General features: G+C 47.0%; 2 protein-coding genes across 2 annotated transcripts in view; one reads left to right on the top strand and one right to left on the bottom strand.

Annotated features, from left to right (window-relative positions):
- The window catches only part of LOC144485737 (uncharacterized), a 138,546-nt gene that overhangs the window by 109,126 nt on the left and 15,494 nt on the right, over positions 1–13,926 (top strand). The gene's annotated exons all lie outside the window — the stretch shown is intronic.
- Positions 3,021–6,970, bottom strand: LOC144485741 (uncharacterized). Its single transcript, XM_078203846.1, has 2 exons — positions 6,774–6,970; positions 3,021–5,074 (listed from the first exon to the last, which is right to left on the bottom strand). The coding sequence occupies exon 2, from the start codon at positions 4,713–4,715 to the stop codon at positions 3,960–3,962; it is 756 nt and encodes a 251-aa protein (XP_078059972.1). The 5' UTR covers positions 4,716–5,074; positions 6,774–6,970; the 3' UTR covers positions 3,021–3,959.

Genomic DNA, 13,926 nt, shown 5'->3' with positions numbered 1-13,926 from the left:
GTTACTGCTGCCTCTCAGCGCCAGGGACCCGGGTTCAATTCCTGGCTTAGGTCACTGTCTGTGTGGAGTCTGCACATTCTCCCCATGTCTGCATGGGTTTCCTCCGCATCCTCCGGTTTCCTCCCACAGCCCAATGATGCGCAGGTTAGGTGGATTGGCCATGCTAAATTCTCATTCAGTGTACCTGAACAGGCGCCAGAGTGTGGCAACTCGGGGAATTTCACAGTAACTTCATTGCAGCGTGAATGTAAGCCTACTTGTAACTAATAAATAAACTTTGTAGAAGAGTAACCCTCTCTGGCTCCTTCTCTGACAGTAATTTCCTTGGAACTCGGCCTTGGGAGGCTTCAGAATTTGGTTCACAAGGAAAACCTTCAGAACCTCTACTTTTATCCCCAAAGTGACCGTTACCACACGTCAGAGTTGGGCCTGTTGTAACATGACAATTGGTCAATTTAGTCACCAGATTAATTGAATTGGATCCTCAATTACTGACACCACTTTCTCTCATTATCTTAGACAGGAATACAAGAGAACTGGTTCATACTATCCCTTTATCTGATTCTATACAATCCCCTTATTCACACAGTTTCAAATGTTGAGGCTAATCAGAGTTTGAAGATCTCTCTCGCCAGTACACTACGCCAGCTGCGGCACGGTGGCACAGTGGTTGGCATTGCTGCCTCACAGCGCCAGGGATCTGGTTTCGATTCTCGGCTTGGGTCACTGTCCATGTGGTGTCGGCATGTTCTCCCCGTGTCTGCCTGGGTTTCCTCCAGCTGCTCCTGTTTCCTTCCCCAGTCTGAAAGATGTGCTGGTTAGGGTGCATTGGCCGCGCTAAATTCTCCCTCCATGTAACTCGAACAGGCGCCGGAGTGTGGTGACTAGGGGATTTTCACAGTAACTTCATTTCAGTGTTAATGTGAGCCTACTTGTGACACAAATAAATAAACTTTAAAAATGTATCTTCATTGCACATTCGTTACATACACAGCAATTAAGATTTTACATTTTAACAGCAAATAAAAACTCAGTCTTTTCCTATAACGACTGATTCATTAATTGTACCTCAATTAAGGTCACTTCTCATTCAATCACCATGATGCCCCCTCCGTGGCCAATTCCTGAATGCCCCCCCGTGCACATCCACTCCCCTTGGCAGAGATTCACCTCAACCACCCGATCACCCTCCCCCATGCAAAGCTCGCCGCTTGGCGTCCACCCTCCTTGCATAAGCCCCCAGTCATTATAAATACCCCTCCACTAAGCCCCACCCATCCCCTTGGCACTGCCCATGGTACACTTATGGTGCTCAACTGGGCACTGCCAGGGTGCCAGGAGGGTACTGAATGTGGCATTGCCCAATGGGCACTGCCCCTGACCACCATGGTGGCTTCAATGGCCTCCGATCCCACACCCCCAGTGTGGCCCAAGCACCTGGTCCCTGCTGGTGAAGACCAGTAGTGGTTCTCGGCGATGTGACGTCTCGCCAGCGAGTGGGGGAAGCAGCCATGCTGAACCCACCAATCACATTGTAATGTAGGCAACTCTGTGCAAATAGCCTTCACTCCCTTTCTGGGAATGAAGCCGGCAAAACACGGGCCGGGAAGATAGCAATCCTTTAGTCTCGCACGCTATCTTCCTGGCTCACCGGTCTAATCGAGCGGCGAGTCGAGCCGGTAAGATCGCCTCCTGTATCTTTCTTTCACACTCAGACTGAACAATCAGCCTTATTCTTGAGGCAGATTTCACAGAATATAATGTCCTCTCGCTGATCAAAATCAAAGAAGAAATTCTTAGTTTAAACAATTCCTGCTCGCTACACAGATTCCACAAACATTGAGGTGAATACAGTGTGGTAACAACAAAATGACAACAATACAGTTCAGTAACAACAAAACAAACTTTTTTAAACGTCATTTTTTTTGTTATATTCCTCAACCTAATTATTTTAATTTGATCAGTTTTTGTTAGGGATGGGTAACTTCTGTTCTTTATAAACTGGTTCACTCATTTTGTTAATTCTACATGGGCTCGAGAATCAGAACCCAGACTTTATCATCCTTATCCTTTTTCTCCCTTTGCCACCACTCCCTCTGTTTAGTGGGAGGGTCGTGGGGATTCCAATCAGAACTAATCATTTCATCATAAAAGTGAAATACTGCGGATGCTGGAATCTGAAACAAAACAGAAATTGCTGGAAAGTCTCAGCAGGTCTGACAGTATCTGTGGAAAGAGAATAGAGCCAATGTTTCGAGTCTGGATCACCCTTCATAAGAGCTCTTCTGAAGTATAATCCAGACTCAAAACGTTGGCTCTATTCTCTTATCATTGTATCGATAAGTTTCTTGTTCTTAGTTTCCAAATAGCAGGTAAGAGACCTGTCCGGTCCCCACTCGAGCTCTGGTTATAATCCTATCCATGCTTGGATACGATTGTAACAATTAGAATGTACGCTCAGAGGTCTGCTTTTCACTCCAGTGCTGCTTGGAGTATACCGTCACTTCACCAACTACCGGGTCACAAATTTATGATAAAATAATTTAAATAATGCCTGAGAACCAACTACCTATCATCGTTTGTTGATTGGTCAGACCCCCTTTTTACAGATTCAGGTATCTCACCAGCTGAAACCAGCCAGTCCTGGAATAAGTTTAACTCTAACTCATTCTGAGTAAATATTCTCACCAGGTCCTCTGTCGGGGCCCTGCTAAGCAGTTTTAATGGTCCGTGATTGCAGAAACTGAGCAGTCACAGGAATGTGGTCAAGATAGTCCAGTCCCATAATGCCTCACATTCAATCTGCTGTCCTTCAATTATAACAGAATATGTGGCTGTATGTAGCTGCTTCGGCCACGATCAGCGCCAACACTGCCTTCTTGAACTGTTATAATGCCTGAGGTGTAAGTACACCCACAGTGCTGTTAGGGAGGGATTTCTAGCTACACATTCCAGACTTTCACTAGACTGTAGGTGGATTCCAGATTGATATATTCCATTCAACCACACCCAAGGTGAGTTATTCCAATTCCTTTATTGTCCAGGACAATATATTCACAATATCTTTAAAACAGAAATTAAACATTGAGGTAATTTCAGGTATTAACATATTCTGTTAGTTTGTTCTTTATTGTCAATGTCAGGCTGGGATTGTTCCTCTTGGAGCAAAGGAGGTTGAGGGGAGATTGGATAGAGGTGGACGAGATTCTGACAGGTTTAGATAAGGTGGACAAAGAAAAGCTGTTCCCATTCGCTGATGGGACAAGGACGAGGGGGACGCAGATTTTGGCTCAGAGATGCAGGAGGGGGATGTGAGGAAGAATATTTTGATGCAGCGAATGGTAATGATCTGGAACTCGCTGCCTACGAGGGTGGAGGAAGTGGAGACAATAAACAATTACAAAGGAAATTGGATGAGCATTTGGGGGCTTTCAAACAGAAATTCTGACTAAATATCTCTCAACTTCCAGCCTGGGTTCGATTCCTGGCTTGGGTCACTTCTTTGTGGAGTTTGCACATTCCCATCGTGTCTGCATGGGTTTCCTCCGGGTGCTCCGGTTTCCTCCCACAGTCCAAAGATGTGCAGGTTAGGTGGATTGGCCATGCTAAATTGCCTCTTAGTATCAGGGGGGCCAGCTAAGCTAAATGCATGGGGTTATGGGGATAGGGCCTGGGTGGGATTGTGGTCGGTGCAGAGTCAATGGGCCGAATGGCCTCCTTCTGCACCGTCGGGTTTCTTTGATTCTTTGAACTCTGTTACCCTTGTGAAATTTAAAACCAGGTATTCGCAACAAGACTCAGAGAGCATCAGTCCACTGCAGGCAAAGTCGTGAGACCGGCCAGTCCAGCAGAAAGAAACCCTCTGACCCTCCCCATTGACCAACTGTGAGAATGAACAAAACGCAGTCCTGGATGTAATTGAGAGCAGAGACAACAACAGCAAAATTCAACCCCGAATATCATTCATGAACGTGTTGGTGTCTCAGCAGGGCAAATGAAGCTCTGAATCCCTTCCCACACTGAGAGGTGAACGGCCTCTCTCCAATGTGAACTCGCTGGTGTCTCAGCAGGTGGGATGAAACTCTGAATCCCTTCCCACACTGAGAGCAGGTAAAGGGCCTCTCCCCAGTGTGAATGCGCTGGTGTGCCAGCTGGGTGGATAACTGAGCGAATCTTTTCCCACACTGAGAGCAGGTGAACGGTCTCTCCCCAGTGTGAAGTCGCTCGTGTGTCCGCAGGGTGGATGAATGACTGAATCCCTTCCCACACTGAGGGCAGCTGTATGGCCTCTCCCCAGTGTGAACTCGCTGGTGTGTCTGCAAGTGGGATAACTGAGTGAATCCCTCCCCACATTGAGAGCAGATGAACGGTCTCTCCCCAGTGTGAACTCGCTGGTGTGTCCGCAGATTGGATAACCGAGTGAATCCCTCCCCACATTGCGAGCAGGTGAACGGTTTCTCCCCAGTGTGAACTCGGTGGTGTGTCTGCAGGTCGGATGAGTGAGTGAATTCCTTCTCACACACAGAGCAGGTGAACGGTCTCTCCCCGGTGTGAACTCGCTGGTGTCTCTGCAGACTGGATGAGTGACTGAATCCCTTCCCACACACATAGCAGGTGAACGGTCTCTCCCCAGTGTGACTGCGTCGATGAGTTTCCAGATCAGATGGAGCTTTGAATCCCTTCCCACAGTCCCCACATTTCCACGGTTTCTCCATGGTGCGGGTGTCCTTGTGACTCTCCAGGTTAAACAATCAGTTAAATCTCACACAGACCACAGGTACAGTCTCTCCCGCTGTGAATGCTGCGATGTATTTTCAGGTTGTGTAACTGGTTAAAGCTCTTTCCACACTCAGTGTTCTGGAACACTCTCACTTGGGGGTGTGTGTGTGTCTCGGTGCTTTTCCAGTCACACTGATCTATAAAATCTTTTGAAGCAGAAAGAACAGTGAAACATTTCTCCTTCTCGAATCAAAGGTCGATAATATTCAGGTCCCGATAAATTGAGTGACTCTGTTAGATGTTGGTGTGATGTTTGTTCTGGGTATTTGTCTGTAAATCCTCACCTTCTGATATCCTGTAAAAGGAATTTACAAAAGTAATTATTGTAAGTACAGGATAGAAATTTAGAACAGACAATTCTAGTTTCTATGGAACATTCTTTCCTCACTCATTCCCCAAAAGCTATAAATCTCCATCCCACACACTCTCCCTCCATTCTCACACTGCTGTATCTAATACTCACCTCCCCCCCCCCCCCCCCAATTCTCCTGAACATTCTGATTCAGACTGATTGACAGATTTATGCGAACTGCTTCCTGTCCCAGACACAGAGAGCTGGAAATCTCCATGCAGGCTGCCAGACAGATCTATGTCTATATGACTGGACTAACAATGTGTGGAATGTACAGACTGGATTCACTTCTTTCCCATTCAGTGGCTCAGGGTGGACAAGTCGCCAGGACCCAATCATGTCCTTGTTCTTGTGTGGTGACCAGATTTGCACGCAGTACTCTAGCTGTGTGCATTGTGCATAACTCCATCATAACCTCCTTCTCTTATATTCGATGCCTCGGCTAACAAAGGGAAGTATCCAAAATCCCTTCTGAACCATTTCATTAATCTATCCTGCTGTCTTCAGGGTCTGATGGAAATGCACCCCAAGATTCTTCCGGTCCTCTGTACTTCCTGGGGACCAACCATTCATTGTATGTTCCCTTATCTTGTTAGTTCTCCCAAAATGAATTACCTCATACTTTCCAGGGTTAAATTGAATTTGCCATTGCTCTGTTCATCGAACCAACCCATTTGCATCCTGTTGTAATCTGAGGCTTTGCTCCTCATTATTTATCACATCTGTGAAACCCCCACAGCTTGCCTCCTGGACTTGCAGAATCTCACTAGCTGTTCTGTCTGGAGACAATACACATCTCTTTAACCTGTGTTGAATGCTCCCTCCACCCACATTGTCTGTACATTTAAGACCTGGCTGGCTATAGAGATTTGCATTCTAATCAGTATTCTGTAACTTGATTTTTGTGTCTGTTTGCACTGTTTGAGAACACATATCCACTCCATCTGACGAAGGAGCTGTGCTCCGAAAGCTTATGGTATTTGCTACCAAATAAACCTGTTGGACTTTAACCTGGTGTTGTGAGACTTCTTACAATATTAGATACAGCATTGCTGCATCACAGTGCCAGGGACTTGGGTTCAATTCCGGCCTCGGTTCACTGTCTGTGTGGAGTTTGCACATTCTCCCCGTGTCTGCGTGAGTTTCCTCCGGGTGCTCCGGTTTCCTCCCACAGTCCAAAGATGTGTGGGTTAGGTTGATTGGCCGTGCTAAATTGACTCTCGTGTCAGGGGGATTATCAGGGTAATCTGAGGGGTTCCGGGAAGAGAGCCTGGGATTGTAGTCAGTGCAGACTTGATGGGCCGAATGGCCTCCTTCTGCACTGTAGGGATTCTATGATTAATGTGTACAATATTAATTTACTCTTCCCTTAAAAGTCAGACATCACCTGGGGAAAACAGCCCTTTCATTGTCAACATTAGGAAACAGACCATCCTTTTAACCAGACAAATAAATGTGTCAAGCTGAGGGAGCAAAGGATGTCAATGTCTTTAAGAGAGAGAGAAACCTGGGCCAACCTTTCCAGAGTCTGCAGCCTCCCTGGATTCACTTCCTTTCCCTTCAGTTGCTCCAAGGCCCCAATTTTTCCCCAGAATGAGAAAAGAAATGGAAAGGGGCGGGGGGAAGAAAGCGTTTAACTCACAGATGTTGATGATAGAAGAAATTTTAGTCTGTCTGAAGCTCAATCTTCACTCAGAGAGAGAACAGTAGCAGCTTTGCTGGGCAACAATGGAGGAAGCTCCGTGCAGGAATTGACACAAGACCCCGACTCTGATTGGCTGGAGGACCAATGCCCATCCGGTCCTCCACGCGTTGTCATTGGTCAATCTGCCTCATGTAGACGAACCCGAGCCCACGTGGGGGTGGGCGGGGCTTTGACCGCCAGCCGCGCTGAGCTGGTGTCCAATCCGCAGTGTTTTGTTTCTGGAACCAGTGACATTGCTGCCAATGGGACACTATGGGCTGGGGACGCCCCCCTGAGTCATTGTGACGGCACAATGGAGCCCTGCCTGAATCAGCCAATAGCAATCGCTCTGCTCCGCGGCGACGTCTCCAGGTTCAGGCGCGCGGACCCGGGAGCCCCGCCCCCACCCATTGTTCCCCCAGTCTGTACATTCCACACATTGTTAGTCCAGTCAGATAGACATATATCTGTCTGGCCGCCTGCAAGGGGATTTCCAGCTGTGTCCAGGACAGGACAGTTAGAAGTTTAACACCACCAGGTTAAAGTCCAACAGGTTTATTTGGTAGCAAAAGCCACACAAGCTTTCGGAGCTCCAAGCCCCTTCTTCAGGTGAGTGGGAATTCTGTTCACAAACAGAGTTTATAAAGACACAGACTCAATTTACATGAATAATGGTTGGAATGCGAATACTTACAGCTAATCAAGTCTTTAAGAAACAAAACAATGTGAGTGGAGAGAGCATCAAGACAGGCTAAAAAGATGTGTATTGTCTCCAGACAAGACAGCCAGTGAAACTCGGCAGGTCCAGGCAACTGTGGGGGTTAACAGATAGTGTGACATGAACCCAATATCCCGGTTGAGGCCGTCCTCGTGTGTGCGGAACTTGGCTATCAGTTTCTGCTCAGCGACTCTGCGCCGTCGTGTGTCGTGAAGGCTGCCTTGGAGAACACTTACCCGAATATCAGAGGCCGAATGCCCGTGACCGCTGAAGTGCTCCCCAAAAGGAAGAGAACAGTCTTGCCTGGTGATTGTCGAGCGGTGTTCATTCATCCGTTGTCGGAGCGTCTGCATAGTTTCCCCAATGTACCATGCCTCGAGACATCCTTTCCTGCAGCGTATCAGGTAAACAACGTTGGCCGAGTTGCAAGAGTATGTACCGTGTACCTGGTGGATGGTGTTCTCACGTGAGATGATGGCATCCGTGTCGATGATCCGGCACGTCTTGCAGAGGTTGCTGTGGCAGGGTTATGTGGTGTCGTGGTCACTGTTCTCCTGAAGGCTGGGTAGTTTGCAGCGGACAATGGCTGTTTGAGGTTGTGCGGTTGTTTGAAGGCAAGAAGTGGGGGTGTGGGGATGGCCTTGGCGAGATGTTCGTCTTCATCAATGACATGTTGAAGGCTCCGGAGGAGATGCCGTAGCTTCTCCACTCCGGGGAAGTACTGAACGACGAAGGGTACTCTGTCCACCGTGTCCCGTGTTTGTCTTCTGAGGAGGTCGGTGCGGTTTTTCGCTCAATCTAGGACAGGAAGCCGTGAGCATGGATCTGTCAATCAGCTTCAATCAGGACCTTCAGGAGAATTGGGAGGGTGAATATTAGATACAGCAGAGTGAGAATGGAGGGAGAGTGTGTGGGATGGAGATTCACAGCTTTTGGGGAATGAGGGAGGAAAGAATGTTCCATAGAAACTAGAATTGTCTGTTCTGAATTTCTGTCCTGCACTGACAGTGGTGAATTTTGTAAACTTCTTTTACAGGATATCAGAAGATGAGGGTTTACAGACAGAAATCTTAAATCAAACTTCACATCAATATCTGACAGAGTCACTCAATTCATCCGGACCTGAATATCATCAGCCTTTGAATCTAGAAGGAGAAATGTTTCTCTGTTCTGTCTGCGTCAGAAGATTTTAAACATCAGTGTGGCTGGAAAAGCACCGACACACATAAACATACCCGAGTGAGAGTGTTCCAGTGCACTGAGTGTGGAACCAACTTTATCCAGTTACACAGCCTGAAAATACATCGCAGCATTCACAGCGGGGAGAGATTGTACCCGTGTTGTATCAATACATGAGGAAAGATACAAGGAGACCCACACCATGGAGAAACCATGGAAATGTGGGGATTGTGGAAAGGGATTCATGTTCCCATCTGAGCTGGAAATTCATCGACGCAGTCACACTGGGGAGAAGCCATTCACCTGCTCTGTGTGGGGAAGGGATTCATTCATTCATCCCACCTGCTGAGGCACAAAGTCACTCACACCCTGGAGAGACCCTTTAAATGCTCTGACTGTGGGAGTGAATTCAAAAGCTCTGGAAAACTGGTGTCCCACCAGCACATTCACACCGAGGAGAGACCATTCAGCTGCTCTCACTGCACAAAGAGATTTAAAACATCATCCAACCTGCGAGTGCACCAGCGAGTTCACTCCAGGGAGAGACCGTTTACCTGCTCTGAGTGTGGGATGGGATTCACTGCTTCATCCTACCTGCTAAGACACAAAGTCACTCACACCCGGGACAGACCCTTTAAATGCTCTGACTGTGGGAGCGACTTCAAAAGGTCTAGAGAACTGATGGTCCACCAGCGCATTCACACTGAGGACAGACCGTTCACCTGCGCTCAGTGTGGAAAGGGATTCACTCAGTTATCCGCACTGCAGCTACACAGCGAGCTCACACTGGGGAGAGGCCGTTCACCTGCTCTGTGTGTGGGAAGGGATTCACTCGGTCACACAGCCTGATGAAACACAATCTCACTCACAGCAATGAGAAACCCTTTAAATGCCCTGACTGTGGGAGTGGCTTCAAACGTGCTGAGAATCTGAAGGCCCACCAGCGCATTCACACTGAGGAGAGACCGTTCAGCTGCTCGCACTGCTCAAAGAAGTTTAAATGGTCAGACAGCCTGCGGGAACACCAGCGAGTTCACACCGGGGAGAGGCCATTTACCTGCTCTGTGTGTGGGAAGGGATTCACTCAGTCATCCAGCCTGCTGAAACACAAAGTCACCCACACCCAGGAGAGACCTTTTAAATATTCTGACTGTGGAAGTGGTTTCAAAAGTTCTTGGGCACTGATGTCCCACCAACGCATTCACACTGAGGAGCGACCGTTCAGCTGCTCTCTGTGTGGGAAGGGATTCAGTGATTCATACTATCTGCTCTCACACCAGCGAGTTCACACTGGGGAGAGACCATTCACCTGCTGTGTGTGTGGGAAGGGATTCATTCAGTCATCTCACCTGCTGAAACACCAGCGAGTTCACAAGTGATGACGGGGGTTGGATTCTGCTGGTATTGCTGCTGTTAATCACACCCAGGACTGAACCATGTTCATTCTGACAGTTGGTGAAGTGGGAGGGTCGGGGGGTTTCTTTCTGCTGGACTGGACAGTCTCATGACTTTGCTTCCAGTGGGCTGAAGCTCTTTGTGCCTGGGAGAGCACATTTCCACTGAAATGATCCACAAAAGCTGATGAAGGACATTTATTTTATCTGCATAATAAATAGTGTTTTTCCCACTGCTACAGTTAGCTCTGAAATAAACACAGAAAGAACTGGAAAATCACAGCAGCTCTGGCAGTATCTGTGGAGAGAGAAACAAAGATAACTTTTTATGTCCAATGCAGCTCTACTTCAAAACGAAAGAGAGGGAGAAATGTGATGGGTTTGATGCTGCTGAGAAAGGGGGGAGGGGCAGGTAGAACAAAAGGGAAAGTCAGGGATTGGTGAGAGGGCGGGTGAGATTAAATGACAAAAATGTCCCGGAACAAAAGGCAAAGGGAGAGGTAATGGTTATAGTAAAGAAACAAAGCATTGGTCCAGAGTAAGTGTTAATGGCAGGATAAAGGACAGCTCTGTCTGGAAGCAAAAAAACAAAAACAAGATGCAGACTGGCACTCGGCAAAAAACAACAAATCAAAATGGAGGAGAGAGTTCAGGATGTGAAGTTGTTGAACTCAGTGTTGAATCCAGAAGGCTGTAAAGTGCCTCATCGGAAGATGAGGGGCTGTTTGTCCAGCTTGTGTTGGGCTTCTCCGGAACATTGCAGCAGGCCGAGGACAGAAATGTGAGTGTGAGAGCAAGGTGGTGAATTCTAATGGCAAGCAAGCGGAAGGTCAGGGTCATGCTTGTGGACTGAGCGGAGGTGTTCCACAACTCTATCGTGACTGGACCTTTATTTCAAAATGAATACTGTATTCACCTAAACGCTTGTGGAATCTGTGTAGCGAGCAGCAACTGTTTAAACTAAGAATTTCTTCTTTCCTTTTGATCAGCCAGAAGACGTTATATTCTGTCAAATCTGCCTCAAGAATAAGGCTGATTGGTTCAGTCTGAGTGTGAAAGAAAGATACAGGGGGTGATCTTACCGGCTTGACTTGCCGCTCGATCAGCGCGGTGAGCTGGGAAGATAGGCTTGCGAGACGAAAGTATTGCTATCTTCCTGGCCCTGTTTTGCCGGCGTGAATGGTTTTGTGACCAGAAAGAGGGTGAAGGCTAATTGCATAGAGTTGCTCACATTGCAATATGATTGTTGGGTTCGGTTCGGTACGGTTGAGACATCACACCAACGAGAATCACTGCTGGTCTTCACCAGCGGGGACCAGGTGCTTGGACCACGCTGGTGGGGAGGGGGGAGGGGGGGGGGGTGGAGGGGAGGGGAGGGGGGGGGGGGCGGTGGAATCAGAGGCCAAAGAAACCACCAGGTGATTTGGGGGAATATCTGGGCAGTGCAAATTGGGCAATGCCACACTGGCATGCCCACCTGGCATCGTAGCAGTGCCTGGTTGCGTGCCCTAAGTGCACCATGGACGGTGCCAAGGGGGTGGGGCATGTGTGGTGGTGGGGCCTGGAGAGGTATTTAACATGATGGGGGGGCTTTTGCAAGGGGGGTGCTTGTCAAGAGGGGAGCTCTGTATGGGGGGGTGGTGTGATTGGCTTGGGCAGGGGGGGGAATCTCTGCCAAGGGGGTGGGGGGGAGGGTCGTTCAGGGGCAGGGCATGTCGGTGTTCTGACAGAGGATGCATCGGGAGGGTCCCGATGCTCCGATGCCGGCGACCCATCCAGGGCTAAAAAAATAAAATTGTAAATATTAAATTAGTGCCTTTGTAACTGCAGAATAAAACCAATCGGGGTAATGCAGAGCTAATGAGACACGCCTCTTGACAATGGTATAAATCCCTCATCATTTCATGTGTGTTTTGATGTTGCATATATTATAAAATTACAGAGTAAACTTTATTCAATAAAATATGAATTAAAAAAAGAAAAGAAACAAGATCAAGATATACAAATCAGCATATAAAATGTCAAAACATACAAAAAGAAAAAAAGAATTAAAAGTGGTTAACAATAAGGCAACATCATTTGTCTGTAAAAATCTGTAACATTTTTACCGTCTGTAACAATGCCAGTCAGCAGATTTGTTCCACAAACGATTTAAATTTCTGGATATTGAGGAATTTCAACATCAGGTCATTTTGTGTTTATCATTTTCCCTGGCACCTATAATAAACCCAAAAAACTTCACAGCAGAACCACTTGTCAGTTGTTTCATCTCTTTAGTTGGATGTTGATACTTCTTAACCTTTTCATCCCATGCTTTTTCCAGAGAATTCATGTTATCTTCAATCTTGTTGTGATATCAACAGCCGCAACTTCTTTCCCATTGGTGATCAGCATGTCAGGTTTATACAGTTGTTTTATCGGCCGTTCTTATTGGGGGTCCTGAAATAACTTTAAAATGATGTGTGTGTGCATACTCCTCCAATTGATGCAAGATCTTATTGTGTCTGAGGATTCTGGCATTTTTGGCAAAAGGACAAGAGCCTCAAATATGTCCAATCGTTTCATTCACGGAGTTGCAACTTCAGCATAATTCACGACCTCCGGATTTTCCAAATGCTAAAAAAATTCTTGCCGGGTATGCATTACTTCTAATCAGAGTATTAATAAAATTTGACTCCTTAAGACCATAAGACATAGGAGCAGAATTAGGCCACTCGGCCCATCGAGTCTGCTTCGCCATTCAATCATGGCTGATTTTTTCTCATCCCCATTCTCCTGCCTTTTCCCCATCACCCCCGATCCCCTTGTTAATCAAGAACCTATCTATCTCTGTCTTAAAGATACTCAATGACCCGGCCTCCACAGCCTTCTGCAGCAAAGAGTTCCTCAGATTCACCACTCTCTGGCTGAAGAAATTCCTCCTCATCTCTGTTTTAAAGGATTGTCCCTTAATTCTGAGGTTGTGCTTTTACAAAAGTTAAAGTTCAGCCAGTGATTAGAAACCAGGTCGAGGAAGTAGGAAATGCCAATTCCTTGGTAATTTAAGGTGGACCATTTGTGAGCTTAAAATTGATGCCAACCCAAAATTGGACTTTCTTCATGACCTGCTTTTTGATGGAAAGCATTTGGCGGGTCCAAATCACTTCAATTTTGTCATTGTATAGTGCACAAATACAACGGAAAGAGAGCTTGCAGGCTCCAAGATACAAAGAAAAAAGCAAATGCAAGTCGTCATTATAAAATCATGCCAATAGTCAAAGAAATAGTCAAAGAAATTTGATGGGTATAGATAGAGTGAATGCAAGCGGGCTTTTTCCGCTGAGGCTAGGGGAGAAAAAAACCAGAGGGCATGGGTTAAGGGTGAAAGGAGAAAAGTTTAAAGGGAATATTAGGGGGGGCTTCTTCACGCAGAGAATGGTGGGACTGTGGAATGAGCTGCCGGATAAAGTGGTAAATGCGGGGTCAGTTTTAACATTTAAGAAAAACTTGGACGGGTTCATGGATGAGAGGGGTGTGGAGGGATATGGTCCAAGTGCAGGTCAGTGGGACTAGGCATAAAATGGTTCGGCACAGACAAGAAGGGCCAAGAGGCCTGTTTCTGAGCTGTAATTTTCTATGGTTCTATGGTTCTAAAAGAAAATTATAGCACAGGAACAGGCCCTTCAAGCCTGCACCAACCATGCTGCCTGTCTGAACTAAAACCCCCTACCCTTCTGTGGACCATATCCCTCTATTCCCATCCTATTCATGTATTTGTCAAGACGCCCCTTAAAAGTCACTACCATATCCGCTTCCACTACCTGCCTCGGCGACAAGTTCC

This window comes from Mustelus asterias, unplaced genomic scaffold, assembly GCF_964213995.1.
Source record: "Mustelus asterias unplaced genomic scaffold, sMusAst1.hap1.1 HAP1_SCAFFOLD_216, whole genome shotgun sequence".
NCBI classification, from domain to species: domain Eukaryota; kingdom Metazoa; phylum Chordata; class Chondrichthyes; order Carcharhiniformes; family Triakidae; genus Mustelus; species Mustelus asterias.
The sequence above is the reverse complement of the archived record's forward strand: the minus strand, read 5'-3'. Positions and strand labels throughout refer to the sequence as shown.

Bases quoted from the DNA above. Each gene is read 5' to 3' on its own strand.
- LOC144485741 (XM_078203846.1), bottom strand. From the start codon at position 4,715: ATGGAGAAACCGTGGAAATGTGGGGACTGTGGGAAGGGATTCAAAGCT.